The sequence below is a fragment of the Lemur catta genome, chromosome 6, assembly GCF_020740605.2.
Source record: "Lemur catta isolate mLemCat1 chromosome 6, mLemCat1.pri, whole genome shotgun sequence".
Taxonomy (NCBI): Eukaryota; Metazoa; Chordata; class Mammalia; order Primates; family Lemuridae; genus Lemur; species Lemur catta.
This window is the reverse complement of record NC_059133.1, coordinates 77,671,952-77,694,209: the sequence shown is the minus strand read 5'-3', so window position 1 is coordinate 77,694,209 and position 22,258 is coordinate 77,671,952. Positions and strand designations below refer to the sequence as shown.

At 37.9% G+C, this 22,258-nt stretch overlaps 1 protein-coding gene across 2 annotated transcripts in view; it reads left to right on the top strand.

Moving 5' to 3' along the window:
- The window catches only part of IRAG2 (inositol 1,4,5-triphosphate receptor associated 2), a 114,014-nt gene that overhangs the window by 23,637 nt on the left and 68,119 nt on the right, over positions 1-22,258 (top strand). For both annotated transcript variants that reach the window (XM_045554188.1, XM_045554189.1), the window contains exons 2-9: positions 3,942-4,549; positions 5,778-5,888; positions 12,278-12,458; positions 14,973-15,055; positions 15,144-15,222; positions 16,633-16,791; positions 18,823-18,940; positions 21,039-21,089. In XM_045554188.1, coding sequence (XP_045410144.1) covers positions 3,976-4,549; positions 5,778-5,888; positions 12,278-12,458; positions 14,973-15,055; positions 15,144-15,222; positions 16,633-16,791; positions 18,823-18,940; positions 21,039-21,089 — 1,356 coding nt within the window. In that variant the 5' untranslated portion in view covers positions 3,942-3,975. The remainder of the gene's footprint in view (positions 1-3,941; positions 4,550-5,777; positions 5,889-12,277; positions 12,459-14,972; positions 15,056-15,143; positions 15,223-16,632; positions 16,792-18,822; positions 18,941-21,038; positions 21,090-22,258) is intronic.

The following is a 22,258-nucleotide window of genomic DNA, read 5'->3' as shown; positions in this document are numbered from 1 at the left end:
TATATTTAGATTTTTTTCATCCATTAATTAAAGATTTTACATTAATTAAACTACCAAGTGGAGCTCAGGTGAGTCATGAAAGATTTGTCTGCCTTTCATAATCAAATATTGAATAATTTAAAAAATCTGCCTGCCTGACCTAAGGTTTGAAAGTTCGATGTTCAAGAAATAACATTAGTAAAGGGAGAAAAAAAACTGTGGTAAAGGAAAAAATGGTAAAGGAAAGATAATTACATGGTCAACATGATCTTTTTGTGAGTTAGAATTTGATTCAGAAGGCTTTCTAAAGAGCCTTTTGAATCATCCTGAAACCTGCCAGCTTTTTCAAGGATGCTACTTTTGTACCTCTGTATAAATGTTATGACTTTCTTTGCAATAAATTTTTATGGCGGGGGACCTGTGACCTCAAGACCACATGTGGCCCTCCGGATCCCCGAGTGCGGCCCCTTGACTGCATCCAAACTTCACAGAACGAATCCCTTTATTAAATGGATTTGTTCTGTAAAATTTGGATTTGGTCAAAAGGCTACACTCAAGGATCCAGAGGCCACCTGTGGCCTCGAGGCCGCGGGTTCCCCAACTGTACTGTTGCCATCATCAGAGGCTTTTCATTGTTGCATTATAGTTTTGGATCAGGCAGATGGTTGAAAAGCATTGATTCAAGAGCTTTTACTATGTACAACAAGACAATTCAGGCAATAATAAATGGGACTAAGATTCCATAATCAAGGACAGTGAAGCATATTCAATCAATAGGAGGGATTAAACAGTAAGATTAGTGAAATAAGCGGCATGGGAAATCTCTAACATTATTTTACTTTACATTTAGCTCATGTGAATCCAAGTGGAAATTCCTGTAGCGTATTTATAGCTCCCCTTTAAAATGTTCTGTTTCCAACCCTGGATTTAGCTAACAATTTGTATACTATTATGCATACTGCATGACACATAATAGATGCCCCTAAATTTTTCCCTGCAATCACTCCCAAGCTGGGATAATCTATTATAGGCTATCATAGTTCCTGGCTATGTGAGTAATTATTTATTTGTGGGCTTTAGGGTTGCCAGATTTAGCTAATAAAAATAAAAGGCACCCATTGAAATTTGGATTTTAAGTAAACAACAAATAATTTTCTAGTATAAGTATGTTCCGTGCAACATTTGGGACAGACTTATACTAAAAAATTATCATTGTCTATCTGAAATTAAAATTTTATGGGCATCCTGCGTTTAATCTGGCAACTCCAGTGGCTCACTTGTTCATGTCTGTATCTTCCACAGACTACAGGTTTTAGGAGAGCAGATGCTCTGTTTTGTTCATCATTGTATCCCCAGTATCTGCACAGGGCTTAGCACTTAGTAGGTATTTGATAAATATTGGTTGACTGCTTGCAGGAATGGATACTAAAAGCACGCGAAACGTAACTGAGGTTCATAGAACCTAAAAGCAAAAGAAGCACTTGCCATCGGGATTTCTACAGGTGTATCATCTTACACAGTAAATACTCAATCAGCTAAAACAGATAAATAAGGGGAAATTCCTTCTAAAAGACGCCAAGCAACTGATTCTCGTAGGACAATTCACTCTGTTTTTAATTTTCAGTTAATGCTTTTTCAAAGGCAGTTATTGTACAATAATACAAGGCAAGTCAGACTTGTATGTTTAAGTATTCTGGCAGACTGCAGCTGATCTTTTCCACCAGGATCTAAAACTGAAAAAGAGGTTAAGAGGTTTAGACAGAAGAGACAGGAGATATTTCCAAGCCGTATATGGAGAAGGTGGCATAAATTTTGAAATCTTTACCACCCCATCTTATTTATCGCACTCCCACAGATTTTCTACTTTATATTAGAAAAAGCAAAACAAGTTAATCTTGTGAAGCTTTGTTAGCTCATGAAGAGCCAGTGCCTTAAGTGTACTCTTCATAAGGTTGAGCTTATTGACCACTAAGCAGGACTCAGGTGAGTCGTAGAAGTTTAGAGACAGATGGTAGGAGGAGAAAAATGCTTTGGAAAAGCAAATACAAATGTGTGTCTTGTACACTAGGAACGTTAATCCAGGTCAGTTACAAATGCCTCCAAAGTGAGGCCTCTCATTGTGGCTTGAACAACACACCACATTGTTCAGTGACATGGGTACACAGGGTTTGGGAATCTGAGGTTCTAGCTCCAGGGCATCTATTAGCCCCATACCCAACCTGTCCCTCAATTCTCCAGCTCTAGAAGGGAGAAACAGTCAACTCAAATCGAAAACCCTGATAGATACCTAACCAGTCTTTAATGAGGCCCTTTGCTTGACATGGGGAAGTCAGATGTGTTCCTGCTGAGTCACTTCCATAGTTCCCTGTAGATTTGGAGTGCATTGTGTTCAGGAGCAAATTCTCTTCTGTCATTACTACTATTTCACTTCCACATTCCCACTGGAACAATTGAGCAGCTCTTGTTTAGACAAGGGGGTTAATTCTCCAGAAAAAGTGATAGCTGAACGTAGTTGGGAGCCAAAAATCACAGCAGCTGGGGGGCATGGCCACAAGCCTGGTAATTATAGGTATTCTATATAATTGCAGATTAGCAGTGGTGCCAACAATTATGTATTGAATATTTAGAAAAGAATCACATCATGGCATTTGAAAGCAAGAATTAAAAGCATTTTTGAGGAGACAACATGCACACGCATTTGAAATAATCCAAGAATAAAAAACAATTAAATGACAAAATATACAGTACAATTATAAATCCTAGGAGAGATCAGAAGGAGTTGAGTCCAGTGAGTATAAACTGATTCCAGAATTTTAATAGAGGAATGTGTTTTAGGCTACACATGGAAAGATAAGCCCTGCATAGATGGAAAAGAAGGCATTGTCAGGAAACAACATAAAGGTTCAGAGATGGTCCTAAATGGTAGAGGATAGTGGAAACTTCATTGGCTGGAGCAGATGGTCATCATATTCAAGTAAGATAAAGCCAGATTGAGAGGATTTTGAGTATCATCATCTTCCCTGTCAACTATAGCTCTTTTAAAATTTCTGTACTTTTTGTTCATTCTTTATTAGGGGATTTAAAAAAAAATCTATAGAAATTTTTGTCAAGGTCCTAAAAATCATAACTTTCAAAACTAATACTTTGATAACTATTCAACTATTTGGTTGTAACTGTTCAAATGGTTGTAACTCTTTGCCTAGACTAGTTATTTATTTATTTAATTTTTGAGACAGTCTTGCTCTGTTGCTGTGTGTAGAGTGCAATGATGTCATCAGAGCTCACTGTAACCTCGAACTCCTGGGCTCAAGTGATCTTTCTGCCTTGGTCTCCCTCATAGCTGGGACTACAGGCACATGCCACTGTGCCTGGTTAATTTTTTCTTTTCTTTATTTTTTATTTATTTATTTATTTTTTGAGACAGGGTCTTGCTCTGTGGCCCTGGGTAACATGCAGTGGCACCATCATAGCTCACTGCAGCCTCAAGCTCCTGGGCTCAGGTGATCCTTCTGCCTCAGCCTCCCAAGTAGCTGGGACTACCCGTGCACATCACCACACCCTGATAATTTTTCCTATTTTCGATAGAGACAAACTCTCAGTCTTGCTCAAGCTAGTCTTGAACTCCTGACTTCAAGATATCCTCCTGCCTCTGCCTCCCAGAGTGCTAGGATTACAGGCATGAACCACCATGCTCGGCCCTCAGAGTTGTTTTGAAGATGAAATGAATTGAAGGGTATAGAGCTTAGCACTATGCCTGGTACATGGTAAATCTTTTACACATGTCAGCTGTTCTTTTCCAGAAGTTTGATTGCCAAAGTTAAATGCATGGGAAGTTGCTTAAAGCAATTGAGCATCTGGTCTTGAGCCCTCCGAAGTTGATTTGGGAATAAATTGCCTGTTGCTAAATTATTGTTAGGACAGTGCTAACTTTTAAATATGTATCTATTTTGCCTATACTTCAGCCACTTCGTCTGTGTAATTGGAGGAAAGTCACCAATGGCCTCTGCCAGGAAGGTCCCTGAGAAGCGCCATAACCCAGTGGAAAGCATCTGTAGAAAAATCAGAGCCATCCAAAGGAGAGAAGCAATTTCGAATCCCATTCGACAGATAATCAAATACCAGTCTAGCAGTTTTGATAGTCCACAGACCAACACCAAGAAAAATTTTGAAGAGGTACTGAGGAAACTGACAGCTGCTCACATTCCTATGCCAGACTCTCATTTGTCAAGTTCTGAGAAAGTTGACACCTTCACTTCATCTCCTCAAATAATATCTCCAAGAACCCCATCCATTGCTCTCCTCAGCCCCCCTGAGACTGAGACCTACTCTGTTATTCTCACAAGTTCTGAAAACATCTCAAAGCCAAGGTCAGAAAGCAATAAGAGTTATACATCTTTGATGTCACAGATCAGAAAAGAGGAGTTCTTCTGGAACAAGGGTTTGCATAACTATTGTAGGGAAAATAATTTTAGTACCTGGACACTTGATTTTGATTCCAACTTTTGTCAAAGCTCTGAATGTTTTGATCCTCAGGATTCAGTGGTGAAGAAATTATCTCTGAATGAAGATGGTAAATATTCATCTTTTAATGTTTGTTCTTCCAGTAGAGCAATAAGCATATCTACATTTAGAATACCTGAACTGAAAAAAAAGAAATCCACATTATTAAAGTTTGGATGGAAGCATCCATCTTTTCTTTTCGGTTTTAACCATGTTTGTTTCCTTCCCCTCCCCTAAAAGAAAATCTTATGTGTAAAATGTAAGTATTTTTGATGCTTCCAGTTAAAAACCTGATAGAAATTCTGGATTGTATTTATAATCACAATCAAGTGATATTTCTCTACTGACCTGCAAACAGACTTCCTCCAGGCCAAATTAGAATGTCATGATGGGAATACATAGATACAGGGGAGTTAAAATTCATACAGTTCTCAGGTGTCTTGCTGTGAAATGACCATTTCGGCATTTCTTTGTGTAAGAGTCAAACAAACATGTAATGGAGTGTGGGTTCCATTGCAGGAGCCAAGGACATGGGCCAGGGGAGCAGGTGAATTTTGCAGGCCGGTTGAACCTACATTTCAATGTAGGGAACTGTACTTAGAAGATTGCAAGAGTCCCATATGTAATAGGCACTGAAAAACAAAACAATGTAAAATGACATATTATCTGTAGAGCTAGTTTCTGCTTTCTCTTTTTCTTAAAAAATATTCCTGTTTGTGTTATAGTAGTTGCTTTTTCATAGGACACTTTTCATATTAAAGGGCAAAAAAGTGCATTTCCCTCACCATCTCTCCTTCCCCTCCCTTTTATAACACTTACAAAGTGAGGCCATAATCCTAGCACTTTGAGAAGCCAAGGTGGGAGAATTGCTTGAGGCCAAGAGTTCAAGACCAGACTGAGCAAGAGTGAGACTATGTCTCTACAAAAAAAAAAAAAAATAGAAAAAAAGTTAGCCAGGCATCCTGGTGGGCACTTGTAGTTCCAGCTACTCGAAAGACAGAGGCAGGAGGCTCACTTGAGGCCAGGAGTTTGAGGTTGCAGTGAGCTATGATGATGCCACTGCACTCTACCCAGGGCAACAAAGTGAGACCCTGTCTCAAAAAAACCTCAAAAACTTGCAAAAGGAAAAATGAATAACAGGAGACCTTTCGAGACTACTTTTTTGTTGGTCCATTTAAGTAACCAGTCTTATGGGTGACTGTTTATTAAAATAGGTTTTCTTGTTAAATCAAAAAAATTGAAAGTCATCATTGTAGCACAGAAAAGCATCTAGATTTGCAAACTTTTTCTTCTACTAGGATGGAAACAAGGAGCTGCCGATGGCAAAGATGTAACAGATAGCACCAACAGGGCCTGTGAGGAAGAGGTGCTCACAGGTATATTTTATGCATGTGACACAAAACACAAAGGTAAGCCGAAAGTTACCTGCTTTAACATTTGGTGGTACTAACCAAGTCATCTGTATTTTCTATTGCGAGAGAAAGGGAAATGGTTCGGGGTAGGTGGTGTCTCTGTCTATGCATGTGGTAGATGCAACCTAATTTGGGAATAAAATTGGCTATTTAAGTCTTGGTTATTTCTTTATAATTTCTTTGTACCTATTTTGCATTTTTTAACAGTGGCTTGAATGATTTTATTGAGCTTAGCAGCTGACTTGCCAGCTGTAATCATTGATTGGAACTACTTACATGTCATGGGTGTTTCCCCACAAGAAGTATATATTTTAAATACATAAAACTGGCTGGGCGCGGTGGCTCACGCCTGTAATCCTAGCCCTCTGGGAGGCCGAGGCGGGTGGATCGCTCGAGGTCAGGAGTTCGAGACCAGCCTCAGCAAGAGCGAGACCCCGTCTCTACTAAAAATAGAAATAAATTATCTGGACAACTAAAAATATATATAGAAAAAATTAGCCGGGCATGGTGGCGCATGCCTGTAGCCCCAGCTACTCGGGAGGCTGAGGCAGTAGGATCGCTTAAGCCCAGGAGTTTGAGGTTGCTGTGAGCGAGGCTGACGCCACGGCACTCACTCTAGCCTGGGCAACAAAGTGACACTCTGTCTCAAAAAAAAAAAAAAAAAATACATAAAACCACTACATACAAGTTTAACTCAAAATTTTTAGTTAATTTTAGATTTTTCACTTCTGCATTTTTTGGAGATGTGTTCTGTTTAAAATTTCTGCAAGTAATTTTTAGTATGTAAATGATTCATGCTCATTGTAATAAAATTAATAACATTAATAAGCAGAAAGAAGAGAAAAAATCATCAGTAATCTTATTTCCCTGAGTAACCATTGTTACTGATTTGTTTTATATCTTTACACAATTTCCTCTGTCAGTATGGTTTTGTTTTATTTGGATTAAATTTTTTTTTATAGAACATTTCAAATACAAGAGTAGAGATAATAGTACGATGAACGCTTATATTTGTGTTATAAGCAGTTATGTCTCATTTCAACCCCACTCATTTTCCTCCACCCTGGATTATTTTGAGGCACATCTCAGACATCACTTTATTTCATCTGTAAATATTTCATCACATATTTCTAACATAATGACTGATTTTAAATGCAAATACAATGCCATTATTACAACTGAAAAAGTAACATACTTTCATAATATTATCAAATATCTTGTCAGTGTTCAAAATTTTTCATTGGTGTAATATATATATTTTTTTCTTAAATAGTTTTATTGTTCAAATCAATACCCAAGAAAGGTTTGCTCATTGCAACTGGTTGTTTGCTCTATTTTGTTCCTTTTCCATCTCTCTTTTTTGCATTTTAATTTATGTTAAAGAAACTGGTTCTTTTATAGTTTCCCATAATCTGAAATTTGGTGATTGTATGTTTGTTGGAACACTTAACTTGTTTCTCTGTCTCTTATGTTTAAAAATTTGGGGTTTTTTTTGTTTTTTGCTTTTGGGGGGGGGCAAGAATTCTACATAGATAGTGTTATGTGTTTTCATCAGAAGGCAAAGGCTGATGACGAAGGCCTAGATCTATTCTTTCATTAGGGCTTGCAAATGGTAATATTCTATCATTCCTTTCTAATTTATCAACTAGAATACATCTATAAAGAGAAATTCCACTCTGCTTTATCAACTATTTGGCTGTTCTGGGTCTTGTGTCCTGAAGGAGAGGCAGGATAAAAGCTTGACTGCATCCCTTTATCTACCAGTTTGCAAATAATAAATTGGTCCCTGTAGTGTCCTTCAAAGATGACCAATGAAGTTTTGTGTATTATTCTGAATTCATGATTTTAACATATGTGATATATTTTAACCATTATAATTATTTGTCTTATTGATGTTTATCTTATTGGTGCCATCGTTGAGCAGCACGAGCAGTAGGAATCACTTCATGTTGACTACAGAGTCTGGGGGGTGGGGTGTAACTTTTCTATTAGTTTGAAATTATATCAAAATGTAAAGTTTTAAGAAAAGTACAAATAATTTGCATATGTCCTTTATCTAGATATACCAGTTATTTACATTTTGTCCCAATTGCTTTATCTTTGGTCTCTCCTTCTCTCTCCCTTTCTCCCTCCCCCCCTCCTTCCTCTTTCTCCACCTCTTTCCCCCTTCCTTCTCCCTCCCCTTCCCTCTCCCTCTCTCCCACTTGAGACTAAGTTGCCGATATTACACCCTTTTACTCCCAAGTACATGAGTGTGTATTTTCTATGTAAAAGGGCATTTGCTCACATGACCATATAGCAGAACATTTAATATTGGTGTAATACTATTATCCAATTCACAGTTCCACGTTCAAATTTTGTCAGCTGTCTCAGTACTGTATATATACTTCATAGCCTTTTTTGTTTCCTGGTCCAGGATCCAATCCAAAATCACACCTTGTGTTTAGTTGTCACATCTCTTTAGTCTAATTTAATTTGGAACAGTTTTTCAGATTCTCTGTCTTTTTGATCTTAACTTTTTTGAAGAGTATAGGCCAGTTACTTTGTGTAATGTCTGACATTTCCTCTTGATTAGATTCAGGTTATTCATTTTTGGCAGGCATACTACAGAAGTGACGGTGTGTCCTCAGTAGGATATGTCAGGATTTTTAACTTTGGTCACTTGGTTAGTGTGGTGTCTGCCAGGTTTCTCCATTGTAAAGTTACGATTTTCCCCTTTGTAGTTAATAAGCATTTTATAGGAAGAGACATTGAGTGTATATAAGTATCCTCTTCCTCATCAAACTTTCACTCACTCCTTTTAGCATTCATTGATCTTTCTTGCCTGAATTAATTATGATGATACTATACCAAATGGGAATTTTTCTCTCTCCCTCATTCTTGCTATGTTTATTACCTGTCAATCTGCCATAAGAGTTTTATCTTCTTACTAATTAATTACTATTACTATGAATTTCTGGATTCCTCTTATATTTGGTGGTTTATAATTTGTTGCTATCATTATTTATTTTGATGCCAAATCATCCCAGTATTGACCATCAGAATACTCTTCAAGCTGGCTCCTGCATCTTTCTGATATATTCCCTCTTTCGATGGCATTTTCTTACTTCCTAGTGCAGCCTGATGTCCCAGGTAATAATACTTTTGATGTGTGCCCCATAGCTTTTAATAGCGTCCTGGTTTTTCCTTGTATTATAAAATTTCCTAGGCTTATCTTTTACATTTCCTGCTCCTGCCTTGGAATCAGTTATTTCTTCAAGGAGCCATGGCACCTTTTCATGGAAAATGTTATATAGAATGCACAGTCTGGGCATAAGGAGGGGTGGTTGTTTCTAGCCATTTGCAGTAGTTAGATATAGAAAGTACTAACTTTTGTTGAAGCTAAAATGCGTTATGAGTTCATAGTCTTTCTTCCAATGCAAATTCAGAACTGTCAGGTTTTTACTTGTATCTCTGAATCACTTTCTCACCCAATGACAATCCTGGTTCTCAATGTCACCAGTACAAATGCTCATTTGCTTTACTCATACACACACAATAGTTTCAGAGTAATAATACCAAACTACTTATATTAGTTCTCTATTGATGAATTACCAAAATTTGGCAGCTTAACACAATACAATTTTATTAACTCACAACATCTGTGTATAACAAGTCTAGGCACAGCTTAGCTGGACCCTTTGCTAAGGAATTCCAAGGCTGCCATCAAGGTGCTGACTCGGGCAGCCGTCTTATCTGTGGCTCGACTGGGAAATAACCTGCTTTTGTTGGCAGAATTTAGCATTTTGTGGTTATAGGCCAAAAAGGGCTTTTGTTTCTGGCTGTTGTCAGCTTGAAGCCTCTCTGTTTCTGGCCATCTGGGTCTCTCAACATAGGCAGCCCAGAAAGCCAGCAAGGGAGTGACTCCAGCAAGACAGGTGTTACTGTCCTGGGTAGCTTAGTCATGCAATGCCACACAGTTACCATCTTTGCCATATTCTATAGGTTAGAAGCAAGTCCCAAGTCACACTGGATGTGAACGTCAGGAGGTGGTAGGATCACAGGAATGCCTAAGGGTCTGTCCACCTCACTACCCCAACATGATTGCTAAAAATGGTTTCAGATTTTTTTTTTGGCCATTCTTTTTTATTTAAATATATGATATACTATAATAACATATTCCATAAGTATGCATGAAAAATGTTTCCAGACTTGTTTTATAATCTTCTTTGTCTCACTTAATAATTTGAATACTTGTGTGCATAAACTAATTTTCTTCATGTGCTATACATTTTTTGGATGTAACTTACTTAACCAATCAATCCTATATGGATATCTTTTCTGTTAAAAACAACACTGTTATGAACATTTTGTAGCAAAATATTTGTGTGTACTTTTTTTATTTTTTATTTATTTTTTTGAGACAAAGTCTCACTCTGTTGCCTGGGCTAGAGTGCCGTGGTGTCAGCCTAGCTCACAGCAACCTCACACTCCTGGGCTCAAGTGATCCTACTGCCTCAGCCTCCCGAGTATCTGGGACTATAGGCATGTGCCACCATCCCCGGCTAATTTTTCTATATATATTTTTAGCTGTCCATATAATTTCTTTCTATTTTTAGTAGAGACGGGGTCTCGCTCTTGCTCAGGCTGGTCTTGAACTCCTGACCTTGAGCGATCCACCCGCCTCGGCCTCCCAGAGTGCTAGGATTACAGGCATGAGCCACCGCACCTGGCCTTTGTGTGTACTCTTAATTATATCGTTAGCATGAGTGGGACTTATTTGTTTCCAGAAGCTTCTCTGCTTGGGTAGGATTTAAGAAATTATTTCTCTGAAGAAAATAAGAACGCTTCACTGAAAGGAAATGGGGATGTGTATTAGGGTCCTCCAGTGGGGAAATATATCTACATCTCTATATCTATCTAAAGAGATTTTTTATAACAAACTGGGTCATGTGATTATGGAGGCAGGCAAGTCCTGAAATCTGCAGGGTGAGTCCCCAAGCTGGGGATTCAGGAGCGCCAATGATTTGTTCTATTCTAAGTCCTAAGGCCTGAGAACCAGGTGAGCTGATAATATAGCTCCAGTCTAAAAGCCAACAGGCTTGAGATGAGGGACGAGCCAACATTTCAGTTGAGTCTGAAGGCAGAAAAAAAGCCAATGTCCCAGTTTGAGGGCAGCCAGGAAGGAAGAATTCTCTGTCACTCAGGGCAAGGTCAGCTTTTTCATTCTAGTCAGGCCTTCAACTGATTGGCTGAGGCCCACCCACATTAGGGAGAACAATCTGTTTTACTCTGTCAACAGATTTAAATGTTAATCTCATCCAAAAACACCCAAAATAATGTTTGACCAAATATCTGGGCACCCTGTGGCTCAGTCAATTTGACACATAAATTAACCATCACAGGAGACCTTTCTAGTTTTGAGGTATATGATAGAAGGTTTAGAGTTTTAGTGAAGGAAAATGAGATAAATATGTTCTTGTTGGTGTTCTAGCTTTCTTTCCAGTTCTACTAAAAATAAAGAATAAAATAATCTCTCTAAATAATTGTATTAGTCATTTTGTTTCTCTTTCCAATACTTACTATCACATTTAAATGACATGTTACATTAAATTAATATTCCCTTTGAAGTTATTCAGTCTCCTTTACAACTATCTCCTCTTCCTAATTACGAGACTTATTTTTTTCTTAAGTCATGTTCTATTCTTTCTTCTTCAAGGGAAGACCCTTCACTCTCGCATTCAGCCTGTCAACCTTCTACTTATTTTTTCCTCTCCCTGGCAAGCAGCCAGCCCAAAGCAGGCTTTAGTTGGGAGTAAGAGAGAAGTCTTATGTTTAAAGAAGATTAGTGTGTCAATTAGTAACATAGTCTGGGTGATTTTAATTTCTGAATCTGACGGTAGGACTGATTGTGTCTAAGAATGGACTCCGTCTTCTCCTGCAAAGAAAGAATTGAAGTTTTTACTTGAGACTGAAATTTTATGTACAGCAAAGGGAAAACTTCCCTCACTGAGTGCTTTTTAAGGAAAGAATGAGAGAAAACATACAGTGCCATTTTGATCACCTCCCGTAAGTGAGTCTTGATTACATATATCATCAATATTTAAACCTCACAACTCTATATGATATGTATCATCATTCACATCTTACAGACAAAGAAACCAAGAGGCTCAGATTTTTTCCCCAAAGCCACACAGCTGGTAATTATCAGAGCCAAGATTTGACACTAGGTCCATTGGACTCTGGCCCAGGGCCAGTGGTCTGCTATACCATGCCAGCGTGACAGGACTGTGAAGGTTGTGTAGCACGTTTGGAGGATGCAGGAGACGTAGGAGTTAAGCACCTCTCTTGTTAAAAGTGTATCTTTCTCCATCTTTGAAAACTCATTTCCCTTTCTTCTTCCTAAGGCTCAGTCAGAGTGACCAAAATAATGGATTACCTGAGACAAACACATAGCCAAGATTCTGAAGACAGTGGCCTTGAGGAGCTGTGGAACATGCTGGATCCTGAGAAGAAAGACCCCCATGTGGATCTGGAAACTTTCCAGGCCCTCATGAAAGAATGGATGGCTTACTGTAGAAACAAATGGTAATCAGAGTCCCAGTGGGATGCATTTTAAGGTTCTGTTTTAACAGTGGATTTTATTGATGCTAATTGCTATTTTCTGTTGATGAAAATGCTATGATCCGGTGCTTCTCCCGCTTTAGCATGCATTACAAGCACCTGGATGATGCTGAACCTGCTTGCTGGGCCCTACCCACTAGGATTCAGTAGGTCTGGGGTGAAGCCTGATAATTTGCATTCTCACAAGTTTCCCAGTAACGCTGATAGTGGGGAGTGGACACACTTCGAGAACTACTCCTCTAATATGTTAATTCTGATAATATTCATTTCTTATGATTAGTGGGGAACACATATTTTTATGTTCTCACAGAGAATTGAGCTGGCATCAGAGTCAAGTGCATTATTGATATTGACTACCAAATCTGCAAATGTATTTAAATTCAAGAATGAACTTCCTTTTAAGGCCGGTGGAGCTAGTCAGTGAATGTAATTTGGAAGCCTAGAATATAGGGAGGCTAAGGAGAAAAAGAAAGGATAATGGAATTGGAAAAAAAGGTAGAGAAAGAGAATGGCACCCATGGTCCCACGTGCCCCTGATACCACAGACATGTATCTTCTTTCGCAGGAAACCTAATTCCTGCCTCCCACTCAGCCACCGAGCTCCAGCTATCAGCAGGTACATACTATAGGGATTTGCTTAAAGAAAACGTGAAACCCAAAGGATGGAAAAATTTGTTGATTTCTGGCAGGGTTAGCATTTATAGATGCCTTAAGAAAATATGATTGAAATGGTGTTTGCCATACACAGGTGAATAATGAAGACAAGATAAATATATAAAAATACATAATCTTGTTAGTAATTTAAAAAATGCATATAAAGAGAATGCACCCTTTTTGCCCAGAGTTTAACAGAGATTTAAAAGAATGACTCTATGCTGTGTCATGGTGGGGAAAAGAATGGAAAAATAAGCTTATATATTGGTAATAGTGCAAGTTGGCATAGTTTTTTAAAAAGTAAATTTAGGAATAGTATCAAGTCCTTAAAAATAGGCAGTCTCTTTGAGCAACAATGTAACTTCAAGAAAAATAATTATGTGCTCTAATATTTATACAGAAGGTAGTTTCTGACAGTGAAAAATAGAAGCAACCTAAATATTTAAAACTAGACAACTGGACAAAGAAATCATAGTACTTCCATGCCCTGGAATCCTAAATAGTCATTCAAAATAATAATTAGATAAATATTTGACAAGATAAATGGTCATATGTATTTATTTCAAATAAATAGGTCTCTAGAGGTAGTATAATTTCATTTTTGTCAAGGAAAAATTTTGGGAAGAATATATGCCAAAATGATTATCTCCACAGGATGGTTTTCATATTTTGTTCTCTTATGAATTTGTTAATATTTCTAAAATAGGTAAGTTTGATTATATGATAAAATTATCAATAATCCATTTGTAAAACAGGGAGAGAAAAAGAAAAAACTCTTATTTGTATAACAAATATAATGGAAGAAACATGGGAAGTATAAATACAAAATATAGGAGCAGAAATTCAGAAATGGTGATGAGTGTGTCCATAAGAATAATCGGAACACAGTGTGTTTCTGCCCAGCCAATCATCTGACACATGTCTCACACTGGAAACCAATGAGGTATAAGCACAAATCTGTAGCATTTTGTGGCTGCTCCAGAAAGAAGCTAAGGATTTGGTCCTTAGAAAGATTAAGCAACAAAACTCAAATTATAGGCCTGGCATGGTGGCTCATGCCTGTAATACTAGCATTCTGGAAGGCTAAGGCAGGAGGATTGCTTGAGGTCAGGAGTTTGAGACCAGGCTCAGCAAGAGCGAGACCCCCATCTCTACTAAAAATAGAAAAAAGATAGTTGGGCGTGGCAGTGCACACCTGTAGTCCCAGTAACTTTGGAGGCTGAGGCAGGAGGATCACTTGAGCCCAGGAATTTGAGGTTGCTGTGAACTAGGGTGATGGCACAGCACTCTAGCCCAGGCAACAGAGCAAGACTCTGTCTCAAAAAAGAATAAAAAAAAAGCCTCCACAGAGGATTCCCCAAATTTCAGGAGTAAAATAAGTACAATTAGTCCAGATGCTACCAGGTTCTCCATGAGAAAGGGAGGATGCTAGTACCATCAGTGTATCCCAAAGTATTAGTTGTTCACGCCTTTCCTTCCCAATCCTTTAAGGCTGCTCTTACCACTCCACAGGTCTTCACTTATCATTCCAAATGCCGTCTACTTCCTAATCCATTGAGACCTCCCGTCCCCTAATCATATGCTGTGTGTGTTTTCCTTTTCATATTAGGTTGGCAGTTCATGGCTAGTGGATGTAACGCCTTATGTTTCTTTCCTATCGCTCTAAGCGCCTAGCACAGTATTCAGCTCCATATAGTTTTTTTTTTTTTTTTTAACAACTCTGAAAGAAATACCTGAATAGGAAAGTACAGAGAACATCTGAAAAATGAACTAAACTGTTCTGGCAAAGATTCCTAGCTCACTGGTTTTGTTTTTTGGCTACAGGGAAGGAGTGAATAGTAGATTGAGCAGCAGCATCGATGATTCTGTATTTGAACAACAGGACAGTCCTCAATCAAGTGGAGCAAGCAAACGTGTGTCTCTTCAGGATTGTTCTGCTGCTTTCTTGTGGTTTGGAGAAAGTGATTTCACATAACGCTCTTGTATGTGTTTCAGTTAAGATGACCACAGGTAGGACAGATTTTACGTCAGGGAGCTTTGAGGCTTTGGGTGGAGACACGTCTAGAGGAGTCTTGTAAGTGCCCTTTCTTGTAATGCTTCCTCACATGTCTCAACTTTCCTTATTTATTTTCTTTCACAAATCTACATATTTCAGTTATGATAAAGTCACTTAGCTTTTTTTTTTCAGTAGAACTAACATAATTGATTTTAAATTCTTGACCATTTCTATGCCATCTGCATTAGAACCAGTTTCACTAGGAGCAAAATTTTCTTTTCTTTTTTTTCTTTTTAGACAGTCTTGCTCTGTCGCCCTGAGTAGAGTGCAGTGGCGTCATCATAGTTCACTGCAACCTCAAACTGCTGGGCTCAAGTGATCCTCCTGCCTCAGCCTCCTGAGTAGCTAGAACTACAGGCATGAGCCATCATGCCCGGCTAATTTTTCCTATTTTTGGTAGAGACCAGGTCTCACTCTTGCTCAGGCTGGTCTTGAACTCCTGACCTTGAGCGATCCTCCTGCCTCAGCCTCCCAGAGTGCTAGGATTACAGGCAGAGCCACCGCACCTGGCAATAAAAATTCTTATAGGACTAGTAATCCAAAATCATTTGCTCACTCGTGAAATCCTTCTTCATTGACTTCATAGTGTTTTCTATAGATAATGAATTCCATTTGAAGTAGGGTTATAATATTGACCTTAAGTTCTTCTGGAGATGATTTTAAAGTACTTCTTTAATAGAACCTTATAGGCACAAATAAGAAAAGCTGTTTTCTGCTAAATTTTTAAGTTTTATGTACTAAAGAGAGGTGGTTCTGCGTTTCCCTTATTTTATCTTTGACACTTCAAGTTTATCCGTGCAAAAAGGCAGAGTAGGTGCCGCTTACCCAACTTGGCTAAGCACTGGGATAAGGTAGCAACATAGAAAAGGAGCCCTGAGACGCCGTGAAACACACAGTCCAGACCCTCAATGGATTCATGAACTAGTGTCAGGGCAAGAGTGACGCTCACGATCATTAACAAGCCATGCAAAATATCAGGAAAGATGAGCACTAAATCGTGAGCCACAGGCTGCAAACCTGAGACTCCAGGAACTGTTGTTTCCTCGAGGCCCAGTGAAATTTGTCAAGAGCGTTGTCCTCATTTATTTCAGGATCCTCCCATACTACAGGCAGAAATAGGAACTTCTTCAGTGTAGAAGGAGGCAGATGTTGAGAGTGACATGGAAAGGAATAAACAAAAGCTGCGGAAGTTAATTTCACAACTGGCAAATGATGAATACCTGGCAATCTTGGAAAATATCTTTGCTGCTGTAATGTTTGCATAAATATTTATTGTATACATGAATTATGTTTATGATGACAAATGAAGGCAAAGTAGAAACGCTCACAAGAATATTTAAGCCTATTTGGGCTTAACCATATGCCTTATTTTGATCGGAAGGGATTAGAGACGTTATAGATTACTCTCATTCATCCTTTCACCTGCAGAGAGGTATCTGATTTGATCACCTATGTAGCTGACCTACATTTCAACAAGCAGAAATTGGAAGAGGAAAATAATAAGTTTAAGTTGGCATTAGAAACTTTGGAGGAAACTAACAGCCAGTTATCAGAGGACTGTGCTGAATTACGCCTTCAGATTAAAAGGTGAGCCACACTGGGGCACTGCATGCTGGGGGCTTTCGGTTATTTTTTTCTTTTAAATCTTTTTTTAATTGAGATATTCACGTAGCATGACATTCATTCTTTTAAAGCATACAATTCAGTGTTTTTAAGTATATTCTAAGGCTGGGCAACTATCACCATCATCCAATTTCAGAACATTTTCATCATTCCAAAAAGAAACCCCATCCCCGTTAGCAGCCACTGCCCATTTCCTACCCCGTCCCTCAGCCCCTGGCAACCACTAGTCTACTTTCTGTCTCTATAGATTAGCCTATTCTGGGCATTTCATAAACATGGAATTATATGTGGCCTTTTGTGTCTGGTTTATTTCACTTAGCATAATGTTTTTAAGGTTCATTCATGTTGTAGCATGTATTACTACCTCATTTCTTTTTATGGCTGAATAATACCCCATTGTGTGGCTATACTGTGTTTTGTTTATCCATTCTTCAGATGATGGGCATTTGGGTTATTTCTACTTTTTGGCTGTTATGAATAATGCTGCTATGAACACTTGTGCATGAGTTTTTGAGGGGACATAGGTGTCACTAAAGCATTCTCACCCTCAAAGCTTTTGACTTTGTCTAGTCCAGCCTCTAAACCAATCTTTTAAAATAAAAAAAAATACTTGAGTTCTCTCCATTCCACAACTAGCTTCTTTATTATTTAATTGAAATATAATTATTCAACGTTTCTTTAACAAAACTGCTTTGGATGAATGTGCTGGTCAGGATTTTTGTTTGCAAGCACTAGAAGCTGACTTTGGTTAATTTAAGCCATCAAGAAATGTATTAGAAAGGAATTAGGTAAATCACAGATTGGACAGAAAGGCTGAGGAATCTGGATTGGCAGCTAGAATGTTATTATCTACAAAATTAAGCCACATACTATTCTTTTTTCTCCTTCCCCTAATCCTTCACGAAGAGCCCCTGTCTCCTTTGGGCTCTCACAGCATGTTTTTGATAGTGTGCAGTGGTCCCATCCTAGTACAATTTGTCTTCTGTATTGACTGTGACCTTGTTGATGGGCGGAATTATGTCTTACTCATCCTGGTTACCCTTGTGCTTAGCAGAATATCTACTGCAGAATAATGCTACCTTCCTTCCAGTTGCCTACAAGGCAGAAACCTTTATTTCCTTTGGTTCTTAGCATGTTGCATTGTGATTATTATCTGTTTACTAGGCTCTAAACTCTGGGTAAGTAGAGTTCTCATGATTGGGTTGCTTTTGCCTTTTTCAATGCCTAATATAATACAATGCCTGACACAGAGTTGCAGTTCAATAAATATTTGTTGAATGATCAATGTAACTTCTTAGTAATGAGAAAAATTGTATCTTCTTTGGGGCCCTCAGAGAACAGTCTATAATCTAGTGGGAGATGAAAATAGGTAATTCTATGATACGGATGAGCATAATTCATTTAATCGATTTCCTGTTGGTGGATATTTAGGTTGTTTCCAATGCTTTGTTATTATAAATAATGCTGTAAAAACTTCCTTATAGAACATATCATATAGAGACGGTTGGTAATTATTTGTTTGGTTGTCACCTCCCTCCGTAGCCCGTAAGCTCCATAAAGGCAAAAACATGTCTCTTTTGTCCACCATCGTGGCATCCATTCAGGGTACAGCACCTGGAACATGGTATCACTCAACAAATATTTGTGGAATGGCATTAGCTAATATTAACTAATATTACGTCGTCTTAGTAGGAGGAAAGAACCATGTGATTCAGCCAATGATAGATTTCAAAGGGATCCTCCAAATCTTTAGCTGCAGGAACATATTTGTTGATTTTCCCTCTATTCTCCCTTCCCTACCCCCTACTTCCTCCAAATTCCTTCCTTTTCCAAGGACTGTGAAAGATCATGGGTATATTTTTACTATTGTGGGCATCTGGTTTAAGCCTTTAGTGGTTTTCAACTGGGGTCCAAAAATAGTCCTTGGCTTTCCTCAGTGTCTTTGACGGTTATATTTGAGGTTCTGCTCATGGCCTTCTCCCCCCACCCCCGCAGTGCCCACCAGGCTATTATGAGAGCAAATCTGTTAAAAGAAGAGCTGGAGGAACTGAAACTGAGCATGACTGCCTCGGAAGAGCAGAAGGCCGTGACGGTAGCCCAGAACAAACAGTTAGTAAGTCATCCAAGTACTTTGAAATTGGCATATAGTTTACCTAACTGAAATACAAGAGGGCTTATTTGGGGGCAAAAATCGGAGGTCAATAAATAGGCTGATAAATGAATTGGTAACACCTTAGACAAGTGAAGGCAGGTAGGATAAAGAAAAATCTGTTTTTCTTTTCAATCAAGATTAAAATTCTTTACAAATTTCTCAGTCATCTTCACAATGGTTTGTGAAGATCTAGAAAAATCTCTGGAATGCCTCCTGAAATTGGTAGGTGAATTCATATGTATCTGATACTAATAACCACTTGAATTAAAAAAAAAATTTCTCTATCAAACGTTCATATTTTTCTCAGGTTTTAAAAAAATCAATTCTCTGAGTCCTTACTGGTTACTCAGAAGCTCCATAAACCATTCCTTACACTGAATAAATGCAGACTTGTAACTTCAGAGACAAAAGTCACTTAGACTAAGCTTTGACTCAAACACAAAAGAGGTGATCATTTTGACTGAGAATGTTCAACTGTTATCTAGAGCATTAGTCGTCATCTTCAGAACTCTGGTAAATTCTAGCAGAACTATGGTGAGGGGCAGCTGAAAGTCATTCAGACTGATTTGTTTCTAGGTATCGTTTGTAAAGCTATTTTCAGAGTCAATCTGTAAGTCACTGGGAGACTTGGTTTTAGGCCTGTTTCAGTCACTTGTGACCTCCCCACAACCAAACAGCTTTGTTTAGCTTAGCTCTTGCCTCAATAATAAAATGTGGGGACCAGCCCTGTGGCACGTCAGGTCCTTTGTAACCTATGGGTGCATTACAGGAAAGACTCAGTAGGGACCACTGAGGATCTGTAGAGACCTGATTAAGAGCCCAAACCTGGGAGTCAGACTGCCTGCATTCAGGTCCTGGCTCCAAGGGCTGTGTGACTTTAGGCCTGCCAGGGAACCACTCTGAGCCTCCATGCCCTCCTAGGTAAAATAGAGATGACGATACTACCTACCCTAGGGCTGGGAGGGCTAAAGGAGCTAACAGGTGTAAAGCATTCAATGTCCTTTTCTTTTAACATCAATAATGTGAACTGCTATTGATTAAAGTGCAAAGTCCCAGATATACAATACCAATCATTTATATTTTATAGCATTTTATAAATTTCAAAAAAAATTTTATTTATTTTATCTCACTGGTAATTATAGAAATTCTGTGAGGTAGGAACAGAATTTGCTACATCTTCGTATATTTGAAAAAAAATGTTAATAGAGTGATAAAGTCCAGAGATGGTTTAATCAGTCAATTGTCTAATAAATGATACAGCTAAATGAGCCATTCCACTGTGTATGTGCTTCAAAACCTCATGTGGTACGTGATAGAAACACACAATGTTATCTGTCAATTTTTTAAAAATGGTAGAGCTAGAATCAAACTCAGGTATTCTGATTTTCAGTACATAGAGGTGTGTGTGTTCTTCTAGTATCAATGAAATCCTAGACTGAGATGTTTTCCCTTTGATTTTTATATTAAAAAGGTAATACCTGTTTATAAAAATTTAAAAAATGCATATTAACAAAGAAAAAATTCTACAAAATCCTTACTGTTAACATTTTGGCAAATATCCTGTCCTGGAATATATTTTCTTCTGATGGTTCTGAATTTGAGGCTGTTAATTATAAAATAATTTTTGATGTTCATATGTTGTGGTGATGTTGAATCTGAGAATATCCACAGCTTCAAATAGAAAGCCAGAACTCTGTGATTTCAAAGTGCTATTTAAAAATCTGAACTTACAACTACCTGTTATAAATGGATAAATAAATGGTAAAGTAGCAGGGAAGGAAGCCAGATTGTTCCTCTTTTGGTTTTCATCTTTTCCTCCCTAGCTACCATAGTTACATTGAGTCCAGGAGAGGAGTAACTTCTCACAGATCCCCAAGAAACTTCAAGCCAAGGTGTAATCCCACATTGAAAATATTTTAGATTAGGCTCGTTTGTGACATGTGAATGTCACATTTGAAGTTGATAAGAGGAAAGAATGTCAATAGCTTTGGAGGTAAATATGTGGTATTTTCATAAACTTCTTAAATACTTTTTCATTATTTTTCTCACAATAAATCAGGAGACAGAAAACCGGGCTCTAATTCTTAAGATTCGGATTCTACAGGAAGAGGTATGTTGAAATCATTAAACACTGGTGTAGACAAACATGGAAATCATATAATCATGAGTTATGACTGTGGGTTAAATAAAAATCATGCAAATATTCAGGGTCCTGTGGGCCAAAGAGCAAGTTGATTTGTCAAATTACAAATGAGGAAGAGTGGATAGGATTTTTGTGTCTGAACAGAGGTACCTTATTACTTTTGCAATTATCCATGGAAGAAATGGCATTTAAGAAGTTCAGATTTAAAATGAAATGAAGTTATCCCATCTAAAAATATTCAAGTCAAAAAAGAAAGCATGGATGCTATCTAATAATTTTCCATTATTTCATCGGATGAGGTGGCAAAAGGCTTGAGTCTAAAATTCATGTCTTAAATACACGGAAAGCATGACCTTGGAAAAACCATTTATCTTTTCTGGACTAATAATACCTACCCTATACAGTTATTTTGGAGATTAAGATGATTCATGTACAGCCATTTGGTAAACCATATGTACCTTATGATGTTAGGAAACATTAGTATAATCTCTAAAAAAAAAAAAAGAATAATTCTTTGCAATATGCATTTTTTTATTTCAGCATATTATGGGGGTACAAAAGTTTAGGTTATGTATATTGCCCCATGGCCCCCCCCCTCCCCCCGAGTCAGAGCTTCAAGCGTGTGCAATATGTATTTTTTTAAGCAACAGAATTAAAGCATTGGAAGAACAGGTCACAAAGCTGTTAGTTACTGTACTGGAGGGAAAATTCTCTATAGATATCTTTTGAACATCAAGTATTATGCAGATTTTAAATTTTGGTTTTATATAAGACTATCAGAAGTATTAAGTTGTGCTGAACAGTCTGGAGAGTTATTCAAAATGCGGGCCAAGTTAAAAATATTTCACAGTGGATTGGAAAGAAACAATTAAAGATTGGAAAGAAGCCTACATTAGATTCAGATGTGTTATAGCTGCAATGCTAGGTTTATGTGAAACTAGTGCTTTATGATTAAACTCCTAATGTAAGATACTTTTCTCCTCATTTTTAAATGAGTGAAAAACATCAAAGAATTGCATCAAACCGGTTTAGAATTGAGATGGAAGGAAGACTTAAAACCCTTCATTATGAGATGGCATTGCAATGATTGACTTACATTAGAAAATGCATGTGTAAGTGTTGCTAAGATTCCTTTA